At 30.3% G+C, this 19,237-nt stretch overlaps 1 protein-coding gene and 1 long non-coding RNA gene across 2 annotated transcripts in view; both read left to right on the top strand.

Moving 5' to 3' along the window:
* Positions 1–16,130, top strand: part of LOC108330204 (phospholipid-transporting ATPase 10) — a 39,138-nt gene extending 23,008 nt beyond the window's left edge. The window contains 4 exon segments of the mRNA XM_052876425.1: positions 14,564–14,662; positions 14,770–14,796; positions 14,799–14,966; positions 15,527–16,130. Coding sequence (XP_052732385.1) covers positions 14,564–14,662; positions 14,770–14,796; positions 14,799–14,966; positions 15,527–16,051 — 819 coding nt within the window. The 3' untranslated portion in view covers positions 16,052–16,130.
* Positions 13,081–13,615, top strand: LOC108330208 (uncharacterized). The gene is made up of 3 exons (XR_008248581.1): positions 13,081–13,261; positions 13,348–13,436; positions 13,504–13,615. It is a non-coding gene; the product is annotated as an uncharacterized LOC108330208 (long non-coding RNA).
* Positions 16,131–19,237: the final 3,107 nt, after the last annotated feature.

Genomic DNA, 19,237 nt, shown 5'->3' with positions numbered 1-19,237 from the left:
GTTCCCTGACATTGCTTTTAATGTTTCAACAGGAAGACTTTTCTACGAGACTTTCACAGGTTAGATCTGAACATGAGTCAGCTCCTACACCAGATGCTACCAGTAATGCAGATGATGACATCCGTAGGACGCAGTGCTGGATCGACACCGTTGGTGGGAAGAAAAAGGGACGAGTGTATGGTGCGGGACAGCTTGCTGCAAACTATACAGCATCCAGAGGAGGTACTCTGAAGCACCAGCCTTCTTCTTCCACCAGTACTCCTGACGAGGTTCTTCAACTCAGGCAGGAACTCCATTAACGTGACCAGGAGCTCACTGATCTCAGAGCAGAGTTTAAAAATTTAAAGGCCCTGGTCATGACTGTCTTGCCTCAAACCTCACAGGACGTACAAAATATCCCTCCCACCCAATCACGACCGTCCTCATCACCTGCTGCCACTCAGCAGCCCACTTCAGTCCAACCCTCATCAGTCCAACCCACACCAGTCCAGCCATCAATAGAGGAGCAGGATGATGAAAATCATTCTGATGATAGTTATGTACATTATTAGGTTTCATTTTCTTATTACTTGTTAGACAAACATTTGGATATTAGAACATTTTGAGTTGATATCATTTCAATGTTAGATGTACTTACAGACTTCGGATGTTACAACATCCTTGTGTTACATTGTTTTATGTTTGAACTATAAATACATTATTTATACATTAATCAATGTCCTGTGGATTATTTGAGGTGCCTTGGATATTGATCATTGATTGGATCTTTGAGATGCACATTATGCATGTTTGTATGTGTTTGAAAACTGTTATGCAGGTCTGTTTGTAAATGAAATTTGTTATACAGGTCTGGGTTGCAGAGGGAAAACCATTTCTCTGAAACCTGCTCTCCATTTTACCGAAGGCTTTTGCCCTTCGGTAAATGCCCTCGTCTGCCCATTACCGAAGGATTCTGCCCTTCGGTAAATCTCTTGTCGCTAACCATTACCGAGGGCTTCTGCCCTTCGGTAATTTCCGAGGGCTTTCGGCCTTCGGTAAATACCGAATGGCCCTCGGTAATTACCGAAGGGCAGAAGCCCTCGGTAATGGTTAGCGACAAGGGATTTACCGAAGGATTTTTGGCCGTCGATAGGTCTTCGGTAAACATCCATTATCGACGGCTTTTGGCAATTTCCGAGGGCTTATGGCCTTCGGTAATGCCCTACTTTTTTGTAGTGGTATATTATTTTGTAAATTGTTCAGTTAGTTTTGTACCGTTGTACAGTTTAAGTTTATAACTCTATCTGTAAGGCCGTCCGGCCATAACCGTACACTCTTTTTAATTTAAGACTGATCTGAATTACTATTAAATGTAATTATTCTATTATATAGTTTATACTGTATTTTTGGAATGTTACATTAGATATACCCTATAATTTTAATATTAACCAATTAAATTTTGTCTTTTCATAATCTTTTAATTTAAATAAAAATTCTACCTAATCAAACGATACACATCAAATACGATGACTCACTTGAGATTGACACACAAATATGATGACCAATCGAGAGTTTAAACCTAAATTTAATTATTATCATTAGTGAAAATACTTGCACTACCCAAAAAATGTTGAAATTATAATTATAAAAAAATATAAATAATTTTTACAATTTAATGATAGATATTTTTATTTATTTTGTAAATGATTTATATTTACTTAATTTAAAAAATAATTAAATTAAAAAAACAGTTAAAAAGTAAGATTGAAAAAATGTGAATAAAAAATATCCTCTTTATATAATAAAAAAAGGAATTCCTATAATTTAATTTTAGTGAAAATATTTATTTTACTGTTAAAAAAATATTTATAATAATAATTATTTTCGTTACAATATAGGTTGATTCTGATAAATTTTAAAAACATTATTATAAATACAAAATATTGACAGTATTCAAATTTTTAAAATTGACTTCTCAAATTTTTAAAAACATTATTGTAAAAGAAGGTCGTGGATAATATACCACAAGGAGAAATCAGACTTCACAGTTACATCCAAATACACCAGAGACGTTTAATACGAAATTAATTGGTATACCTCTAAGTGAGAGCATATTGCTGTGAGGAAAAGCAACAGAGTTGAAATTAAAAAATAACATAATTATAATCTAAATATTATTATTTGACTGTGTAAAATGAACTTAATTTATAGTGCTGCTTGATAAGAAACAAAAAAGAGAACAGAATAAGACCACAAGTCTTTTGCGAGGAGTCTACAGTGCTGCTCGATAAAAGAAAAAATAAAAATAAGAGGAAGAATCTTGTAGTAGATTAAATTCGTGTTTAATGAATGCCAGGAAACTTTGGGAAGTTTGAGTTATTAGGCATAAAATAATTCCTAGTCATAAAATATTTTAGATACGCGTGCATAGATTACCGGGATTAATTTTAGAAAGTTTTCTTTTTTCTAAATTTATAATTATTTAATTTTTTTTTAAATTCAATTTATTTATATTAATATTTTAATGTATACTTACTAAAATTATATTTAAAATTAGTTTTTCATTTGATCTATATTTTAAATTTTTATTCTTAATAATTTAATTTAAAATTATAAACAATAAAAAAATTTACGGATATTTATAAATATAAGTATAAATAATTTATGAGTGTTTTTTTATAGATAACTTTTTTTTAAACAGAACTGCAAGTGGATAGCTTTAGGTCTATTCATGGTCATCCTTATTATGGTGAATGAGTGATGACATGGGTCAAAATATTTGAAAACAAATGTTTAGAGAACTGTATTGTTTACCACTTCTCTATTTTATATTATAATAATATATTTTTATTTATTATATTTGTATTTGTATCCTTTCTAGTTCTTATTATAATTTAAGATTTATCACAATAATAATTATAGAAATTATATAGTAATAAAAGATAATTCTTTATAATTTTAATTTTAATATTCTTAGTCATAAAATAATAATAATAATAAAATAAATTATTTAATATATGTAATAATTTTCATCAAATAATATTAATAATATTATTTATTAAATTATAATGTTAATATTACTTTAAAATATTAATGAGAAATTCCTATATTAAAAATATTTTCTCTTACGTAATTTTATCATTTTAATTAACATGTTATTTGTTATAGGATATTGGATAAACTGAATATTTGTTAAATTAATGATTATTCAGTGAGAGTTTTACTAAAAAGATAATTAATAATTATTCTAAATTATTGAAGTTATTGATACTAGTTACTATTCTTGTTTTTATTATATGATACTAGTAGTTTGAGTAATAATAATTTTTCATTGATACTTTAGAAAATATTTTTTGCATTAAATACTTGATAATGTAATGCTTATTTTTCAATTTTTATATAACTAAAAGTATTATTTAATTAATCTTGAAATAGCAAAGGGGAGAATATCGACACAATTAGGTTCATTCTTAGATGGATAAAATTGAGAAAAAAAATATATTTATTAAATATAAAAAAAATGAAAATTAATTTTTTATTTTAAAAGTAAAAATAAAAATGCTGATCCACCTCAATCTACTGTCATAGTATTTTAAAAAAAATATTTTTTGACATTTATTTAACATTGTCTTTTTTACATATATTCTTTTCTGATATAAAAGTTCATTTATTTATGATTATTTTACTTTTTATATTAAATAAATGTAAATATATGTCATTCTACTATTATTTTAAAAAAAATTGTTTATCTCGACGAGAATGAAAAAAAACAGCAACTAAAATATTAATTGTTTTTATTATTTTCATCTTGAATTTTCTTTGACTTTAGTACAATTTGTAGTTTGTTTATTAACAACTTTTATTTTTATCTTTTTAGTATAGAAACCTGGGTAATTATATATTGTTTTTATATTTGATCTATAAACCATCCTATTTTAGCAAAAGTAGAACAATTTGACCATTTTTGTTTAATAAACTCTGACCATTTATTACATTTACTAATATATCTATTGTGTTAATGTCTATTTCAGTGAATAATGAATCAATTGTTTTATTTGGATATTGTTGAAAAAGCATCCAATGGTATAAATAGGTAAAATTTATTGAATATGATATTTTGAGCTATCAATTCTGGGAACTGAACAGTGTTAGCAGTGGTATTCCATAATTTATGGACAAACAAACATAAGTGAAACATAAAACCCTTACAACATAGAAAAACATAAAAACATACCCAGAGACAGATTGAACATTGTAGAAATTTACAACACCTGCATATCTTACACACAAAGTCTTGTACGGGAGACTCGATTTGGGTGATGGGTCATGCCACGAATGAATTCTTTGATTTGATTGTACTTGGAGCACAAGGTCACAAGTAAAAGAATGGCACGAATGAGTTCGTTGATGTGGTTGTAATTGAAGTAGAAGGAGAGAAGTAAAGGAGGGACGTTGATGATATACCACCATAAAAACTCAGGAGCAATGAGAATCCACAGAAGTGCTTCGCATCCAACTACACCAGAGACGTTGAATATGAAAATAGTTGGCCGGTTCGTTTGAGCTGTTGAAGCAAGTACGTGAGAACATGCTGCTGTGAGGAAGAGCAACACAGTTGGAGTTGAATGTTGGAAGGGGTTGGTGTTTAAACCTCCATACTTAATACCTATTGAAGTCAGTTCCAACGCCATCAGAATACTATAACCTTTGTTCTTCATGGTGACAGAAGAAAAAGAGAGAAGAGGGATGTTTTCAATTGGAGAAAGAAGATGGTGTTTCCAGTATGAGTCGTTATGGAAAGCATGGGAAGGTATTTAGTGAGAAAAGAGAAGCCGGAGAAGATCAAAATGAATAGTGCGGATGGAAGGAAACGCGGAGGGAAGGAAACGTGTGCAAAAAAAGCCTTATATTGGAAGTGAAAGTGTACTGAGATTTTGCTTTGGAAATGTTACACCAAAATATGGAAAGTCTTTATACACACCGTTGACTTTCTAGTGGCAAAAACATGATACTTATTTTTTTCAATTTTTTTCTTCACCTTTTTACTTTTAATAAATATTAAAAAATGTGAGACCCACAGTTGAATCTAGAAGTAGACATGCCATGTCAAAGTCTCACTTTTGTTTTTTTTATTTTAATTTTTTTTAAAAGATTAAATTTAAAATTAAAAAATAAAGATATTTGTAGACATTTATAGATATCTACAAATATAAAACTAAATAAATTCTATGATCTATGCTAAATATTTGGAAACAAATGTGTTGAACAATTCACCACTTCTGTATTTTATAATAAAATGTTTTTCTTTATTCGATTTGTATCATTTCTAGTTATCATTATAATTTTAAGATTTATATTAATTATAATTATAATAGAAATTATAAGAATAATATATAACTTTTATAATTTAAATTTAAATCATCTTAGTCATAAAACTATTATAATAATAATATAAATTAATTAATATATGTAATAATTTTTATTAAATAAATACTAATAAATACCACTTATTAATTTAAAATGTTAATGTTATTTTATTATATTAATGAGAAGTTCCTAATTTAAAAATGTTTTCTCTTACATAATTTTATCATTTTAATTAACGTGTTATTTGTTATAGAATGTTGTATAGATTTGATATTTGAAATTAATGATTATTCAGTGAGGAAATCTATCTATCTAATTTAAAATTTTGACCATGATAAATTAGATGATATTTACAATAAAGATAATTAATATTCATTTTAAAATATTTGAAATTATATTGAAGTTTTAAAATATTGTTATAAATGGACATAACAATTAATTATTATCATTATATATAATTAAGATACTAGAGATTATTAAAATATTGTTACAGAGTAATTTATAGTCCGTTTATTAACAACTTTTATTTTTATCTTTTTAGTAGAAACCTGGGTAATTATATATTATTTTTATATTTGATCTATAAACCATCCTATTTTAACAAAAATATAACAATTTGACCTTTTTATCATCCTAGCCTGAATACTTTGCACTTCCCCATATCCTAAAATTCTAATTTGTTTTCAGATTAACAATGAATCTTGTTTAATAAACTATGACCATTTATTACATTTATGAGTTGAACAGTGAATCAATTGTTTTTATTTGGATATTATATATTGAAAGTATCCAATACTATAAATGGATAAGATTTATTAAATATGATTGTTTGACTTATCAATGTTGTGAACTGCAGGCAGTGGTACACCACCACTTGTACAAAATGACAAAATTTGTCTACGTGGAAACTTAACCATAAAAACATAACATAAAGACAAAATCTCCCCAGAAACAGATTGAACATTGTACAAAGTATACCACACCTGTATATCTTACACACAAAGTCTTGCACGGGAGACCCGATTTGGGCGGTGAGTCCTGCAACGAATGAGTTCTTTGATCTGGTTGTAGTTGAAGCACAAGGTCACAAGTAAAAGAGTTGTGTCAGGAATGAGTTCATTGATGTGGTTGTAGTTGAAGTAGAAGGAGAGAAGTAAAAGAGGGACGTTGATGATATACCACCATAAAACCTCAGGAGCAATGAGAATCCACATAAGTGCTTCACATCCAATTACACCAGAGAAGTTGAATATGAAAATAGTTGGCCAGTTGGTTTGAGCTGTGGAAGCAAGTACGTGAGAACACGCTGCTGTGAGGAAGAGCAGCACAGTTGGAGTTGAATGTTGGAAGGGGTTGTTGTTTAAACCTCCATACTTAATACCTATTGAAGTCAATTCCAACGCCATCAGAATTGTATAACCTTTGTTCTTCATGGTGTCTATGAAAATGGAGGACAAGAAGTGAGATGAAAATGAATAATGCAGAGAGAAGGAAGGGAGAGAAATTGAGATGCCAAGTGAAAATAGAGGAAGCATTTTCATAAGGGGATGAAAGACAGAAGGGCAAAGAAAAATCATGCACTTGAGAGAAGAGAGAATCGCCCACCAAGAGGAACGCCCACTAGAGAAACGCTCACCAAGAAGAACCCGCCCACCATGTTTACTTTATGTTCGGGTTTACTTTTTGTTCTTTACAATTTTCTTCTGAAAAACATTAAATTCAAAGATTTTATTTACCAAACTGCCACGGTATAGCTTTTAAGTCTCTATTTTTTATAAACAGACTTAAATTTAGAGATTTAAAAAGTTTATTTTACTAGTGCAGTCACATCCTATCTCACACAAGCTTAATTATATTCTTAATTTTATATATTCATGTAAATCATTTAAATTTATTTTTTTAAAAGATTAAATTTAAAATTAAAAAAATATGTATAAATATTAATAGATATATAAAAATATAAAAATGGATAAATTCTATGAGTGTCGTCACGGATGACACTGGCTAAATATTTGGAAACAACAGTGTTGAACACTTCACTACTTCTATATTTTATAATAAAATGTTTTTCTTTATTCTATTTGTATCATTTCTAGTTCTTATTATAATTTAAGACTTATATTAATAATAATAGTAATAAAATTATAAGAATAAAATATAACTTTTATAATTTAAATTTAAATATTCTTAGTCATAAAATTATTATAAATAATATAAATTAATTAAAATATGTAATAATTTTTATTAAATAAATACTAATAAATATCATTTATTAATTTATAAAGTTTATATTATTTTATAATATTAATTTGAAATTCCTAATTTCAAATTAATACCTATTGAAGTTGGAGTTGAATGTTGGAAGGGGTTGGTGTCTGAACCTCCATACTTAATACCTATTGAAGCCAATTCGGCCATTAGTATAGTATAACCTTTGTTCTTCATGGTGACAGAAGGAAAAGTGAAAAGATTAGAGAAGAGGGATGTTTTCACTTGGAGAAAGAAGACGGTGTTTCCAGTATGAGTCATTATGGGAAGAAAAAAGAGAAGCACGAAAATATTATTTTATATTGCAAAAGAAATCATGATTTGCAAACTTTTGTATGTAATGACTCAATGCTAGAACCATTTGGTTGTTGTATGCAACATGCAAGTGGCCTCGTAAAGTGAAACAAATGGGTTGATGCTGAAAAATACCCTTATAATCCTAACATCACTCGTTTTGGTTTAAGTCTCTTCCCTTACCTTCACAATATTGGTGTGGGGTTCACACGCAACATTCACGAAAGAGGGATATTTTCACTTGGAGAAAGAAGAGTGTGTTTCTTACTCCACGAGTCGTTATGAGAAGAAGGAGTTGAATTTGTAGTGTGAAAAGAGGAGGTATAAGTAAAAATTATTTCATGCACCTGAATGTTTAACATTCAATTTAATATTATTCTTACTTATTTTTTATTCTCTTTTTTTTAAAATAATATAAAAATTTACATTTTTCTTATCATTTTATCTTTATAACCTATATAAAATGAATTAAAAAATGTATCACAATATCATTATTCGTAGCTTACTAGGTGATTGCAACATGAAAGTGATTAATTAAAGAGGAATGCGCATCCTCTTTACTTTAATAACCCAAATCTATAACCCTAAAATCACTCATTTTTTGTTTAAGTCTCTTGGTCTTACTTCCAAAATATTGGTGTGGGACACATCATTCTTTATGACGTGTCACCCACCATGTGATTTTAAGCCTTACTCGTTACAGTTTCCAGGGTTTGCAGTGTGAAAATAGGGTGTTTTTTAGATGGAGTTGCCCTTGCGAACAATAAGTTAAGAAAGTTACCGGCTATATGTTATAAAAATATTATTTTATATTGCAAAAGATATCATGATTGGACAACTCTTGTACATGCAAATAAATAAATAAATTCTATGAATGTTCTATGCTAAATATTTGGAAACAAATGTGTTGAACAATTCACCACTTCTGTATTTTATAACAAAATTTTATTTATTCTATTTGTATCATTTCTAGTTCTTATTATAATTTAAGATTTATATTAATAATAATGATAACAGAAATTATAAGAATAAAATATAACTTTTATAATTTAAATTTAAATAATCCAAGTCATAAAATTATAATAATAATAATAATAATAATAATATAAATTAATTAATATATGTGATAATTTTTATTAAATAGATACTAATAAATATCACTTATTAATTTATAATGTTAATATTATTTTATAATATTAATGAGAAGTTCCTAATTTAAAAATAATTTATCTTACATAATTTTATCATTTTAATTAACATGTTATCTGTTATAGAATATTCTATAGATTTGATATTTGTGAAATTAATGATTATTCAGTGACGAAATCTATCTATTATACCTAATTTAAAATTTTGGCTATGATAAATTAGATGATATTTACAATAAAGATAATTAATAATTATTTTAAAATATTTGAAGTTATAGAGAAATTTTAAAATATTGTTATAATCTCGCTTTTATTCTTATGAAATGTTATTAAAATAAAGAAGAAATAAAATGGTATTCTTCTCCTTTCTTCTAACACTATCTTCACCCCTCACCTCACTTCGTTATTGTACTTCATCTTTTTTATTTTTTCATTCTTATTTTTTGTCTTTGTTCTTTTTCGTGTTTAGAAAAAAATCCAACAACCAAAATCCAACACCCAAGATTTTGTTTAACTTCAAAAGAGGTATGATTTGTTTTATAGCTTTCTTAGTTATTCAATAGGATTCTGGTATGGGTATGGTCGTGGTGGGTGCTTTGTGTTTGTGTAATTTTAGTTCAGTTCCAGATTTGGTAATCCAAATGAATCATCGAATTCAAGACTGTATAATTAATTGGACAATTCGGAAGCATGAAGTTGAAATAATATGAATTTGGAAGTAAATTATTTTAATCTGTTAAATCAATCAAATCTTACATTAATTCTCACAAATGTTGCTTTCAAATTCACTCTCACTTACCTCCAAATTTACTTAAATAAACAATAACAAAATTTATCAAATCCATTCAAGTGAATAAAGGGTTAATGTTCTTCTTATTCAATGCATAACTTTTAAAAAAAGCTTTGCAAAAAAGAATATTATTTCGTACATATATTAAAGTATTAGATGTTTCTTAAGCATTTATACATTTTATGTTTAGAAACTTTTAGGCATAGTATATGCATAAACGTTTAGGCAAAGTTTGTTTGAGTAACTTTCAACGGATATCATTTATGCATACAACATTTAACAAACTTTAAAACCAGATTTGATTAGATGACTTGTCATAACAAATTTAATTATTATCATTTGTGAAAATACCTGCACTGTCCGTAACTGTATTTACTTTCTTGTAATAATAAAAAATGATAAAATTATAATTACAAAAAAATATAAATAATTTTTACAATTTAATTATAGATATTTTTTATTTATTATAAATACAAAATTGTTAATTTAATATAAAAAATTGACATACTATTCAAATTTTTAAAATAGATTTTTCATGTTCGTATCCTGTTTTAGTAAAAGTTTTTTTTTTCTATCCTTTCTCCTCTTAGCAGTCATGTCTATAGTGATATTGCAATTGCACAGTTTGCAGTATTTGGAAAGATTACTTCTTGTACATGGACATTGGTGTTACCACTCAAACTTTATCTCAGCATTCCATAGATTTGTGCTCTGAAGGATGTTCTAATATGAAAGCTTCAATAGTTATATTAACTTGTTTATTCATCTCGCTGATATATATGTTTTTTTTTCTTTAAGAACATCACATTTGGATTCACCCTATTCTTGTACCAGCTGGTGTATGCATTTGTTTTCACAAATTCTCTTTTGTTTAAAATTAACAATGAATCTTGTTTAATAAACTGAAACCATTTATTACATATCTATTGTCTTAATGTCTATTTTAGTGGAATAATGAATCAATTATATTTATTTGAATACTACATGTTAAAAGCACCAAATGCTATAAATAGATAAAGTCTATTAAATGATTTCTAGAGTTATATGAACCATAAAACATAACAACTCAAACATAAAACCTTACGTGTTTGATTTGCTGCCGTTAAAGTTTGTTTATTGATAAATTTGTGAATGTTTGATTTAATGAGTTTGAGCTGATGTGTGGTTAAAAAACTTGGGTATGGAATAAATTAAAAGAAGAGTAAGTTTTTGGCATAAAAGTGAGGATTTTAATAGCTAAGATTTTAAGATCATGATTGTGGGAAAAGTCTGCAGTTTTGGGAACTGTCTTAGGATCATTTAAGACTTCGTTAGTCTTTTATTGTACAAAAATATGGTAGATCGTATGGGTAAGAGATCGTCTGGTAAGGGGTCGTCTGGTAAGAAATCGTCTGGCAATGAGTCATCTGACAAAGAGTCATTTGACAAGGAGTTGTCTGGAGTCGTTTGGTGAGGAGTTGTCTGTTGAGGATTCGTCTGGTAAGAGATCGTTTTGACAAGAAGTCGTCTGGTAAGAGATCGTCTGGTAAGGGGTCGTCTGGTAAGAAATTGTCTGGTAAGGGGTCGTCTGGTAAGGGATCGTCTAGGTAAGAGTAGTCTGGTGAGGAGTTGTCTACAGAAACTAAGTTGTGGGGAATCTCGAATTTTAGGTTTCAGACATCTGTTTTGAACGTTCTTTAGGTCGTTTGGGGGGGAGGGGGGGTTGGACCCTTCTAGAGATGTTGGTGACGGTTTCAAGGTTGTTTTCCGTGTCTAAGTTTGGTTATCAAGTTATTATGACAAAAATTGTGTTATTGTGTGATTATTATTTCCATATTATTACAAATGAATTTTTATCCTCGAAATACTTTGAATATGTGATATTTATATGATGATTAATGATAAGTATGTTGTGGATCAAGTGAATGGTATTGAGGGACCTATTTCCATGATCCTCGTGGAGAGATTACATGGCGGTGCCCAATAAGTGTTGTTGGTATGAATGGGCTGAGTTAAGTTTGGGGTTCATCCTACATTCTAATGATCATCCATGCTCAATTAGAGAGTGATGAGTCATGTAGTGAGAATAGTAGGAGGTCCTTGTCTAGGGACCTTGTTTTGGTCAAAGACAATTGAAATGGACTAACCTTGTATGGTAGCTTGGATTGAGCCAGCATTATTACCATTACAAGTGCAAGAACCACTATAACTTGATATTCATACTATATCCGAATGCGTCAGGCTTGTGCAAATTTTATGTTTCTAGAACGTTTGTATACTTGGTTTGGTTTGATGATCTATGTAGAAATTTTAGTCATTTTATGATATTTTCTGTTTACACTAGCTTACCCTTTTGTTTGTGTTTGGTTGTATTTTCTTTTACTATGTGATTCTTGGCTATGTTCATCCGGTAGGTATGAGCAGAGGGTAAAGAGATATTTGTGGAGCAGCTGTTGGATGGCGGGACAACGAATGTTTAGTCCTCTATAGACTATTTTCTAGATTTATAGTTTTTGTTCTAAATTGGACTATACGAAGTTAAATTTATAGTTATGTTTTGTATAACTATGATGAAACTTTTATTCCTCGTTTTGTCGACAATTCTATCTTATTAATTATGCGATAACTCTATTATATTTTAATGTTATATTTTTAGGATGTTACATTTTTGGTATCATAGCAGTTCTTTTCATAGGAATCTGGTAGGTTATGAGTGTATTGTGTTTTTGTTGTGTACTCTTGGTTGTGTCCAATTAGTATTTCAGTTTCTTTTACCCTCTGAAGACAAATTTGGATGCGGGAGCTTCCATCTTCTACTTTTAGGGTTTTTCTATCTCATTCTTCTCGGGAGATTAGTTTACATTGACTAAAGATATGACTTAAATAAAATAGAGTGTATACATGGTGAACACCTTGACCACTTGAGCAAGTTTTTGAGGTTAAATAAAGCTCAAGCCCAAGCTCTAAGATGATATTAGAATTTATCCAAGATCCATTGTTGGTCACCTGCATTGCTACGCTTCAGTTCGATAGTCACAAGCATGAGGGAGAGTGTTGTAAAGTTAGCTTAATTGTGGTTGTTGAAAGAGACAAAAATAGATGGAAGAAATGCTGAACATCGTGTGTATGGACTACACAATAAAGTCCATTTCATGTAATTGATTGCAATAAATACAAATAATTGTAGTAGATTTTATTCCCATAGAAAACAATGGAACATGTGCATCAATATGCTGATGCAGGTCTAAGGACTCTAATTCTTTCTTATCGTGAACTTGATGAAGAAGAATACAAGGAGTTTGATGGTAAATTGTCTGAAGTAAAAAATTAAGTCTCAGAAGACCGGGAAACACTGATTGAAGAATTATTGGATACGATTGAGAGGAATCTAATCCTTCTTGGTGCCACTGCTGTAGAGGACAAGCTCCAAAATGGGGTAGTTTAGAAAAAAATGTTAACATATGAAGATATATCCATTGGAATGCGACTCCGATAATAAGCCTAACAATATTGTTTTGCTAGGTTCCTGATTGTATCGACAAGCTAGCCCAAGCTAAGATTAAGATTTGGGTTTTGACTGGAGATAAAATGGAGACTGCCATCAATATTGGGTACAATATTGTGATTATGCTTTTTTTTTATGTTGGATTTTGTGTTTGACATAATTTTCAAATGCAGTTTCTCTTGTCGCTTGCTTAGACAAGGAATGAAACAAATTATAATTCATTTGGATATTCCAGAAATTCAAGCGTTAGAAAAGGTTGGAGACAAGATGGCTGTTGTGAAGGTAAAATAAATGTATAGATGTAGTTTGCATATCGAAGGCTCCACGTAATTACATTGAACATATAACAAGATGGTTCTCTTAAAATATTCTAAATTCTCATAAGATCTTCTTTCATCGAGTTTATTTTGGGTGAATGTGCTTTACAATGCTGACAATTAAATTTATAATTCATGGATTAGTACATTCAAGTTTTGGGAATAAAGTGGCTTTACAATAACTGCTTTTATATGGAGTTTTACATTTTTCCTTCCAGAAGATAGAAAAAGACAATGCATGCTTGTCTGTTGCTTAGTTTTTTTAACCCTTAATCGATATTATAGGTTTTATTATTCTGTTTCTTTCCTTTTCTTTCTTTCCCTCTCAAACTTTTCTTTATCTCTTTGGAAGGGGTTGGTTGCTTGATGTCAAAGTTTCTGTCAGGTAACAGTTAGAAATTAGAGAAAGAATGAACACGTCTTTTTTCTAGGAATTTGAGTACATGAGATCTCTACCAAAGCCAACCTCCACTAAGCTAATACTTGCAGTATTCTCTCATCGTCTCTGTATAGCTAGACCATACTTAATTTGAAGCTGCTCTAGTGCTCCGCTTTAGAAATTTTCCCATGCTGCCTTAGAATTGCTATCCTCCCACAGCTGTTAGGCACTTACTTCCGTGTTTCCGTGTTCAGTTGCAAGTTGCTCTATGTAATTTGCATTTTGTTGAAGTGTTGCTCGGTATGAATCAGCTTCCCATGCATGTTATTTCTTTCAAATACTGGAATACCCATACACATGTTTTTCCATGAATTCTTTCCTTAAGCTCACAAGTCACATGAACAACCTAGGATTTTGGAGCTACTGGTTTAGATATTAGGAAACAGGATTTCTAGAGCATGCGATGTTTAAGATTGATTTTTCACGTTCATATCCTGTCTTAGCAAAAGTTTTTGATTTGTATCCTTTTTCCCCTAGGCCGTCATGTCTAGTGATATTGCAATTGCGCAGTTCAAGTATTTGGAAAGATTACTTCTTGTACATGGACATTGGTGTTACCGGAGGATGTCATCAATGGTATTGCCACTCAAACTGGATCTCAGCATTCTATAGATTTAGGCCGTGAAGGATGTTCTGATCTGAAAGCTTTAATGGTTATATTAACTTTTTTATTCTTCTGGCAGATATGCTATTTTTTCTTTAAGAACATCACATCACATTTGGATTCACCCTATTCTTGTATGAGGTGTATGCATCATTCTCTGGACAGCCTGCATACAATGACTGGTTTTTGTCTCTCTATAGTGTCTTCTTTTCGTCACTTCCTGTAATTGCCCTTGGGGTCCTTGACCAGGATGTATCTGCCAGGTACTGCCTGAAGGTATGTTGTGTTTAACATCTAAGAATATTTGTTTCAAATTCTCAAGCCCTTCAAATGGCTATTTCCAAAATGGAGAACATTTCTCCTTCCTCTTTTCTTGCCTCAAACACTAATTGTCACTTATACGGTGACAAAAATATGATCCAAACAGGTATTAATATGCTGTCATGTTTCTATTAATATCTGAGAAACAAAAAACTTCATTGTTGTCGTGTTAAAATGCTGTTTTTTTATTTAAATAAAAAACAATAAAACTCACCAAATAAAAGGAAAGAAAAGATAGCAAAACTCTTGCGTAAATTTGTACAACTGCTATGCATTGATTTCTGCCAGATCAACTTAGCTTTCACCTTCATGTTGCAATTTTGTCCTGACATTAACAGCACCTAGGAATCCCATTTCAAAGTTAGTAATACTGTTTAAACACAGTAGTCTCTTGTATGTTGCGTAATAGATAAATTCCCCTTGGTCATTATATCTGAAGTAAATTAAACGAGCATAAACTTGTTTTATCTGCTGAGTGATTGATCATTCATGGTTATTTCTGTTTAATTTTGCAGTTTCCGATCTTATACCAAGAAGGGGTGCAAAATGTCCTCTTTAGCTGGCGTATAGTACTTAGTTGGATGCTTAATGGATTTATTAATGCCACAATGATATTCTTCTTCTGCACAAAAGCAATTGAGCCTCAGGCCTTTGATGAGGAGGGAAGAACGGCCGGAAGGGATATGCTGGGCGTGACAATGTATACTTGCGTGGTTTGGGTGGTGAACTTGCAGATGGCACTTGCTATACGTTATTTCACCTTGATACAACATATTTTTATCTGGGGTTCCATTGCTTTCTGGTATCTTTTCCTCCTGGCATATGGAGCAATGCCTCCAAAATTTTCTACAAATGTTTATCAAGTCTTCATTGAAACTCTCGCCACATCTCCTTCCTTTTGGGCTGTGACATTCTTTGTGGCGATCTCAACACTTATACCATACTTCACATTCTCAGTAATTCAGATGTGGTTCTTCCCCATGTATCACCAAATGGTACAGTGGATAAGGTATGAGAGGAAGACAAATGCCACTGAATAAAAATACTGTGATATAATGAGCAAATATCATTATGGCCGACCACAACGAGTTCAACAGTACATTTTGCAGCTGATGCTAACCACAGATAGGCAGAATTACTAACTGTTTCTGCTGAAAGGGACCGAGAGAAATTTCTGCAGCTACCGTTCGGAAATGCTCCTCCGTCGCCGATCGGTCCTTCTCGCTTCCTCCTTCACTCCTTACTCCTCGCTCAATATCAAGGTGGAGATGACCTGCAGGAAACACTCCGACGCTCAAGTCAGAAATTATCTATGGTTTCAAAGAATCTTATCCATTAATTTACCTCTTGATGACAATCAATGCTCACCTTAACTGCTCGACACTAACCGTTACACCATTAATTATGCATTCATGGTTATTCAAAAGCTGTCTTCAGCCAACGGCTGGAGAGTTTCCATCACCCTCCTGTGACCGGTCGGTCTAATTGGCCAATCGACCCCGCGCGCTCGGTAGAACAAGGTAGAACAAATATGCTCGGTCGGCTGACCCTACTCGGTAGTAACACTAACCATAGGTAATATATGTATAGTAACATTCCGAAGAGGAATGTGTTAAGAGTTATAACTATTTGACTGAAAAGTTATTATAGTATATATGGCATTTATGGATGTTGGAACAATTGAGAATGACACGGAGTGAGTGTAATGTAGTGAGATTTTGGTTGAGATATATGATCTGTTATATACCATCTATTGTGTTTGGATTAATTTATTTTAAGAAAATGTTATCTCTTAGTATGATGTTTTTAAGTAGAGAACGATTACTTTCTGTTGTGCTTGTTGATGAATTTTGTAATAGATGAGAGTGGAATATACTAAAAAAATGTTTCTCGTTGTTAGAAGAGACTTCAGTAATGGAAGATCCTTGAAAATGGTTTTCATGGATGATTGGTAGATTAAACTTTTTTGGTAAATGTAACAAATGTATTAAAAAAATTTCTCGCAAAATCAAAAATGTTTTGGAAAGACAGATAACTAGTATCAAATCGAAATAAAATTCTTTGTTTAGAACTCAGAGCTTTGAGAATGAAGGTAAAAAGAAGACAATTGAAAAGTATATCGAACTACGTGTTTTCAGTTTTCGACCAATCCACATTTATCGATGGACATTATGAATCAAAAATTTGTTTTCAACATCATACTTAGAATCTACTAATAAATATATAATCATAGTTCAAATTTAGCAATCAAATTTCACGAAATCACTTCTGCAATTTTTCTTTTCCAAAAGATGGTCATGTGGCAATGTGTCTTTTGTATTGATTTTACAGTTATTTAAATAAAATTATGTAATTTTGGTTTTTATTATTTTTTTAAACTTTGATCAGGTTAAGTTTTTCTTTTAGAAAATGCATAAATGTGTTTATCTTTATCTAAAGGTGTAAAAATCAATGAATCACGCTAATATTTTAAGATGGTGATAGAAACTATATCTAATATGATTTGTCCTGTTTAAAAACAATTAACCTCATTCAAAATAATTGTATTCATACATTTTTTTAATATAAAGACTTAATATGATCAATATTTAAGATAAGACGAAAACTAAAATCAAGGGACAAAAAATATAATTAACCTATTATTTAAACTATTATTCTAGAAAACTAGTGGGAAACTTGCAAATTAGCCGAGAAGAATTTGGTTCAAAGTAAGGATAACAAAAGAACCCATTTCCAAGCATTCTCTGAAGATTCTAATTTGTTTTCACAGATTCTCTCATGTATAAAATTAACAATGAGTCTTGTTTAATAAGCTCTGACCATTTATTAGTATATTTATTGTGTTAATGCCTATTTTAATGGAATAATGAATCAATTATTTTTATTTGAATACTATATATATTAAAAGCATCAAATGCCATTCATAGGTAAAGTTTATTAAATATGATTTCTAGAGTTATGAGTTCTGTGAACTGAAAGAGTATTAATTTATAGGCAGTAGTCTGCCTAATTTATGGATCAACAAACATAACCAGTCAAACATAAAAAAACCCTTCAAACTTAGAAAAACACAAAAACATAGTAAAACAAAATAACAAAGTTTCCCCAGAGAGACAGATTCAACATGCTACAAAGGACCACATCTGCATATGTTACACACAGTCTTGCATGGGAGGCCAAATGAGTTGATTGATCTGAATTTAGTTGAAGCAGAATGAGGTCACAAGTAAAAGAAGGACGTTGATGATATATCACAATGAGAATCCACATTAGTGCTTCACATCCTCAGAACCATGATATTATGAATGACAATACCAAAGCGCCCAGTGTTCGATCATGAACAATTAGGCTCAGCGAGTGCAAGTGACGCCCAAGCTTGTCGTTCTGTTTCTATCTTCCCAATGACTGATTCTCAGTGGAAGGGCAACAAGATAATATATGGTGCACCCATTGTGAGAAGCCAAGACACACAAAAGGAGAAATGTTGGAAATTGCGTGGTAAGAGAGAAGGACAGTCAAGACCTCTGTTTAAAAAAATTGGCTCTTCAAATCAGCAAGTGTTATCTTCTTGTAATCTTTGTTTTGCATAGTACTCTAAAAATTCTAAAAATAATCGTAACTCGTGAGCTAATTTAGTTAGGTTGGGTTTGAAAAAAATGTAATTTTTTTTATGCGGGTTAGTTTTTAACCTGCTTCCTTAGAACCTAGCTCACACGAGTTGAATCCTTGATGAGTCGGGTTGGTTCACCAACCCACCTAATTTAATTTAATTATTTATTATTTTGTGTTTTAATATTATTAATTAATATTTTTTTTATATTGTAGATGGAATAAAAAAAAGTTTCAAGAGAGAAAAATATTATAGATTTATTTATTCAAGATTCTAATATTATAGAATGCACAAGTGATACAAAAATTATCAATATTAAAAACTTATTTGTTCGCCTTTTATGTTTGTTTTTGGATTACGCTTGTATGATTTTTTATTTATTTTGAATTGCTTTTGAAGTTTGTTTAACATCATTTTATAGTGAAATTTATTTAAATTTTAATTAAAAGAAATTATAATTTTTTTATTTAAAAAAAACTTATAATTAAGTGAGTCAACCTGTTTAATTCACCAATCCGTAATAAGTCGGGTCAGGTTCAAATTTTTTCAACTCACTAAGTAAACCGAGTTGAATTAACTTATTAAGTGACCAATTAAATCAATCCGAGTTAAAGGT

Source organism: Vigna angularis, chromosome 4, assembly GCF_016808095.1.
Source record: "Vigna angularis cultivar LongXiaoDou No.4 chromosome 4, ASM1680809v1, whole genome shotgun sequence".
NCBI classification, from domain to species: Eukaryota; Viridiplantae; Streptophyta; class Magnoliopsida; order Fabales; family Fabaceae; genus Vigna; species Vigna angularis.
Note: the sequence above shows the minus strand (reverse complement) of the source record. Positions and strands in the feature narration are given on the sequence as shown.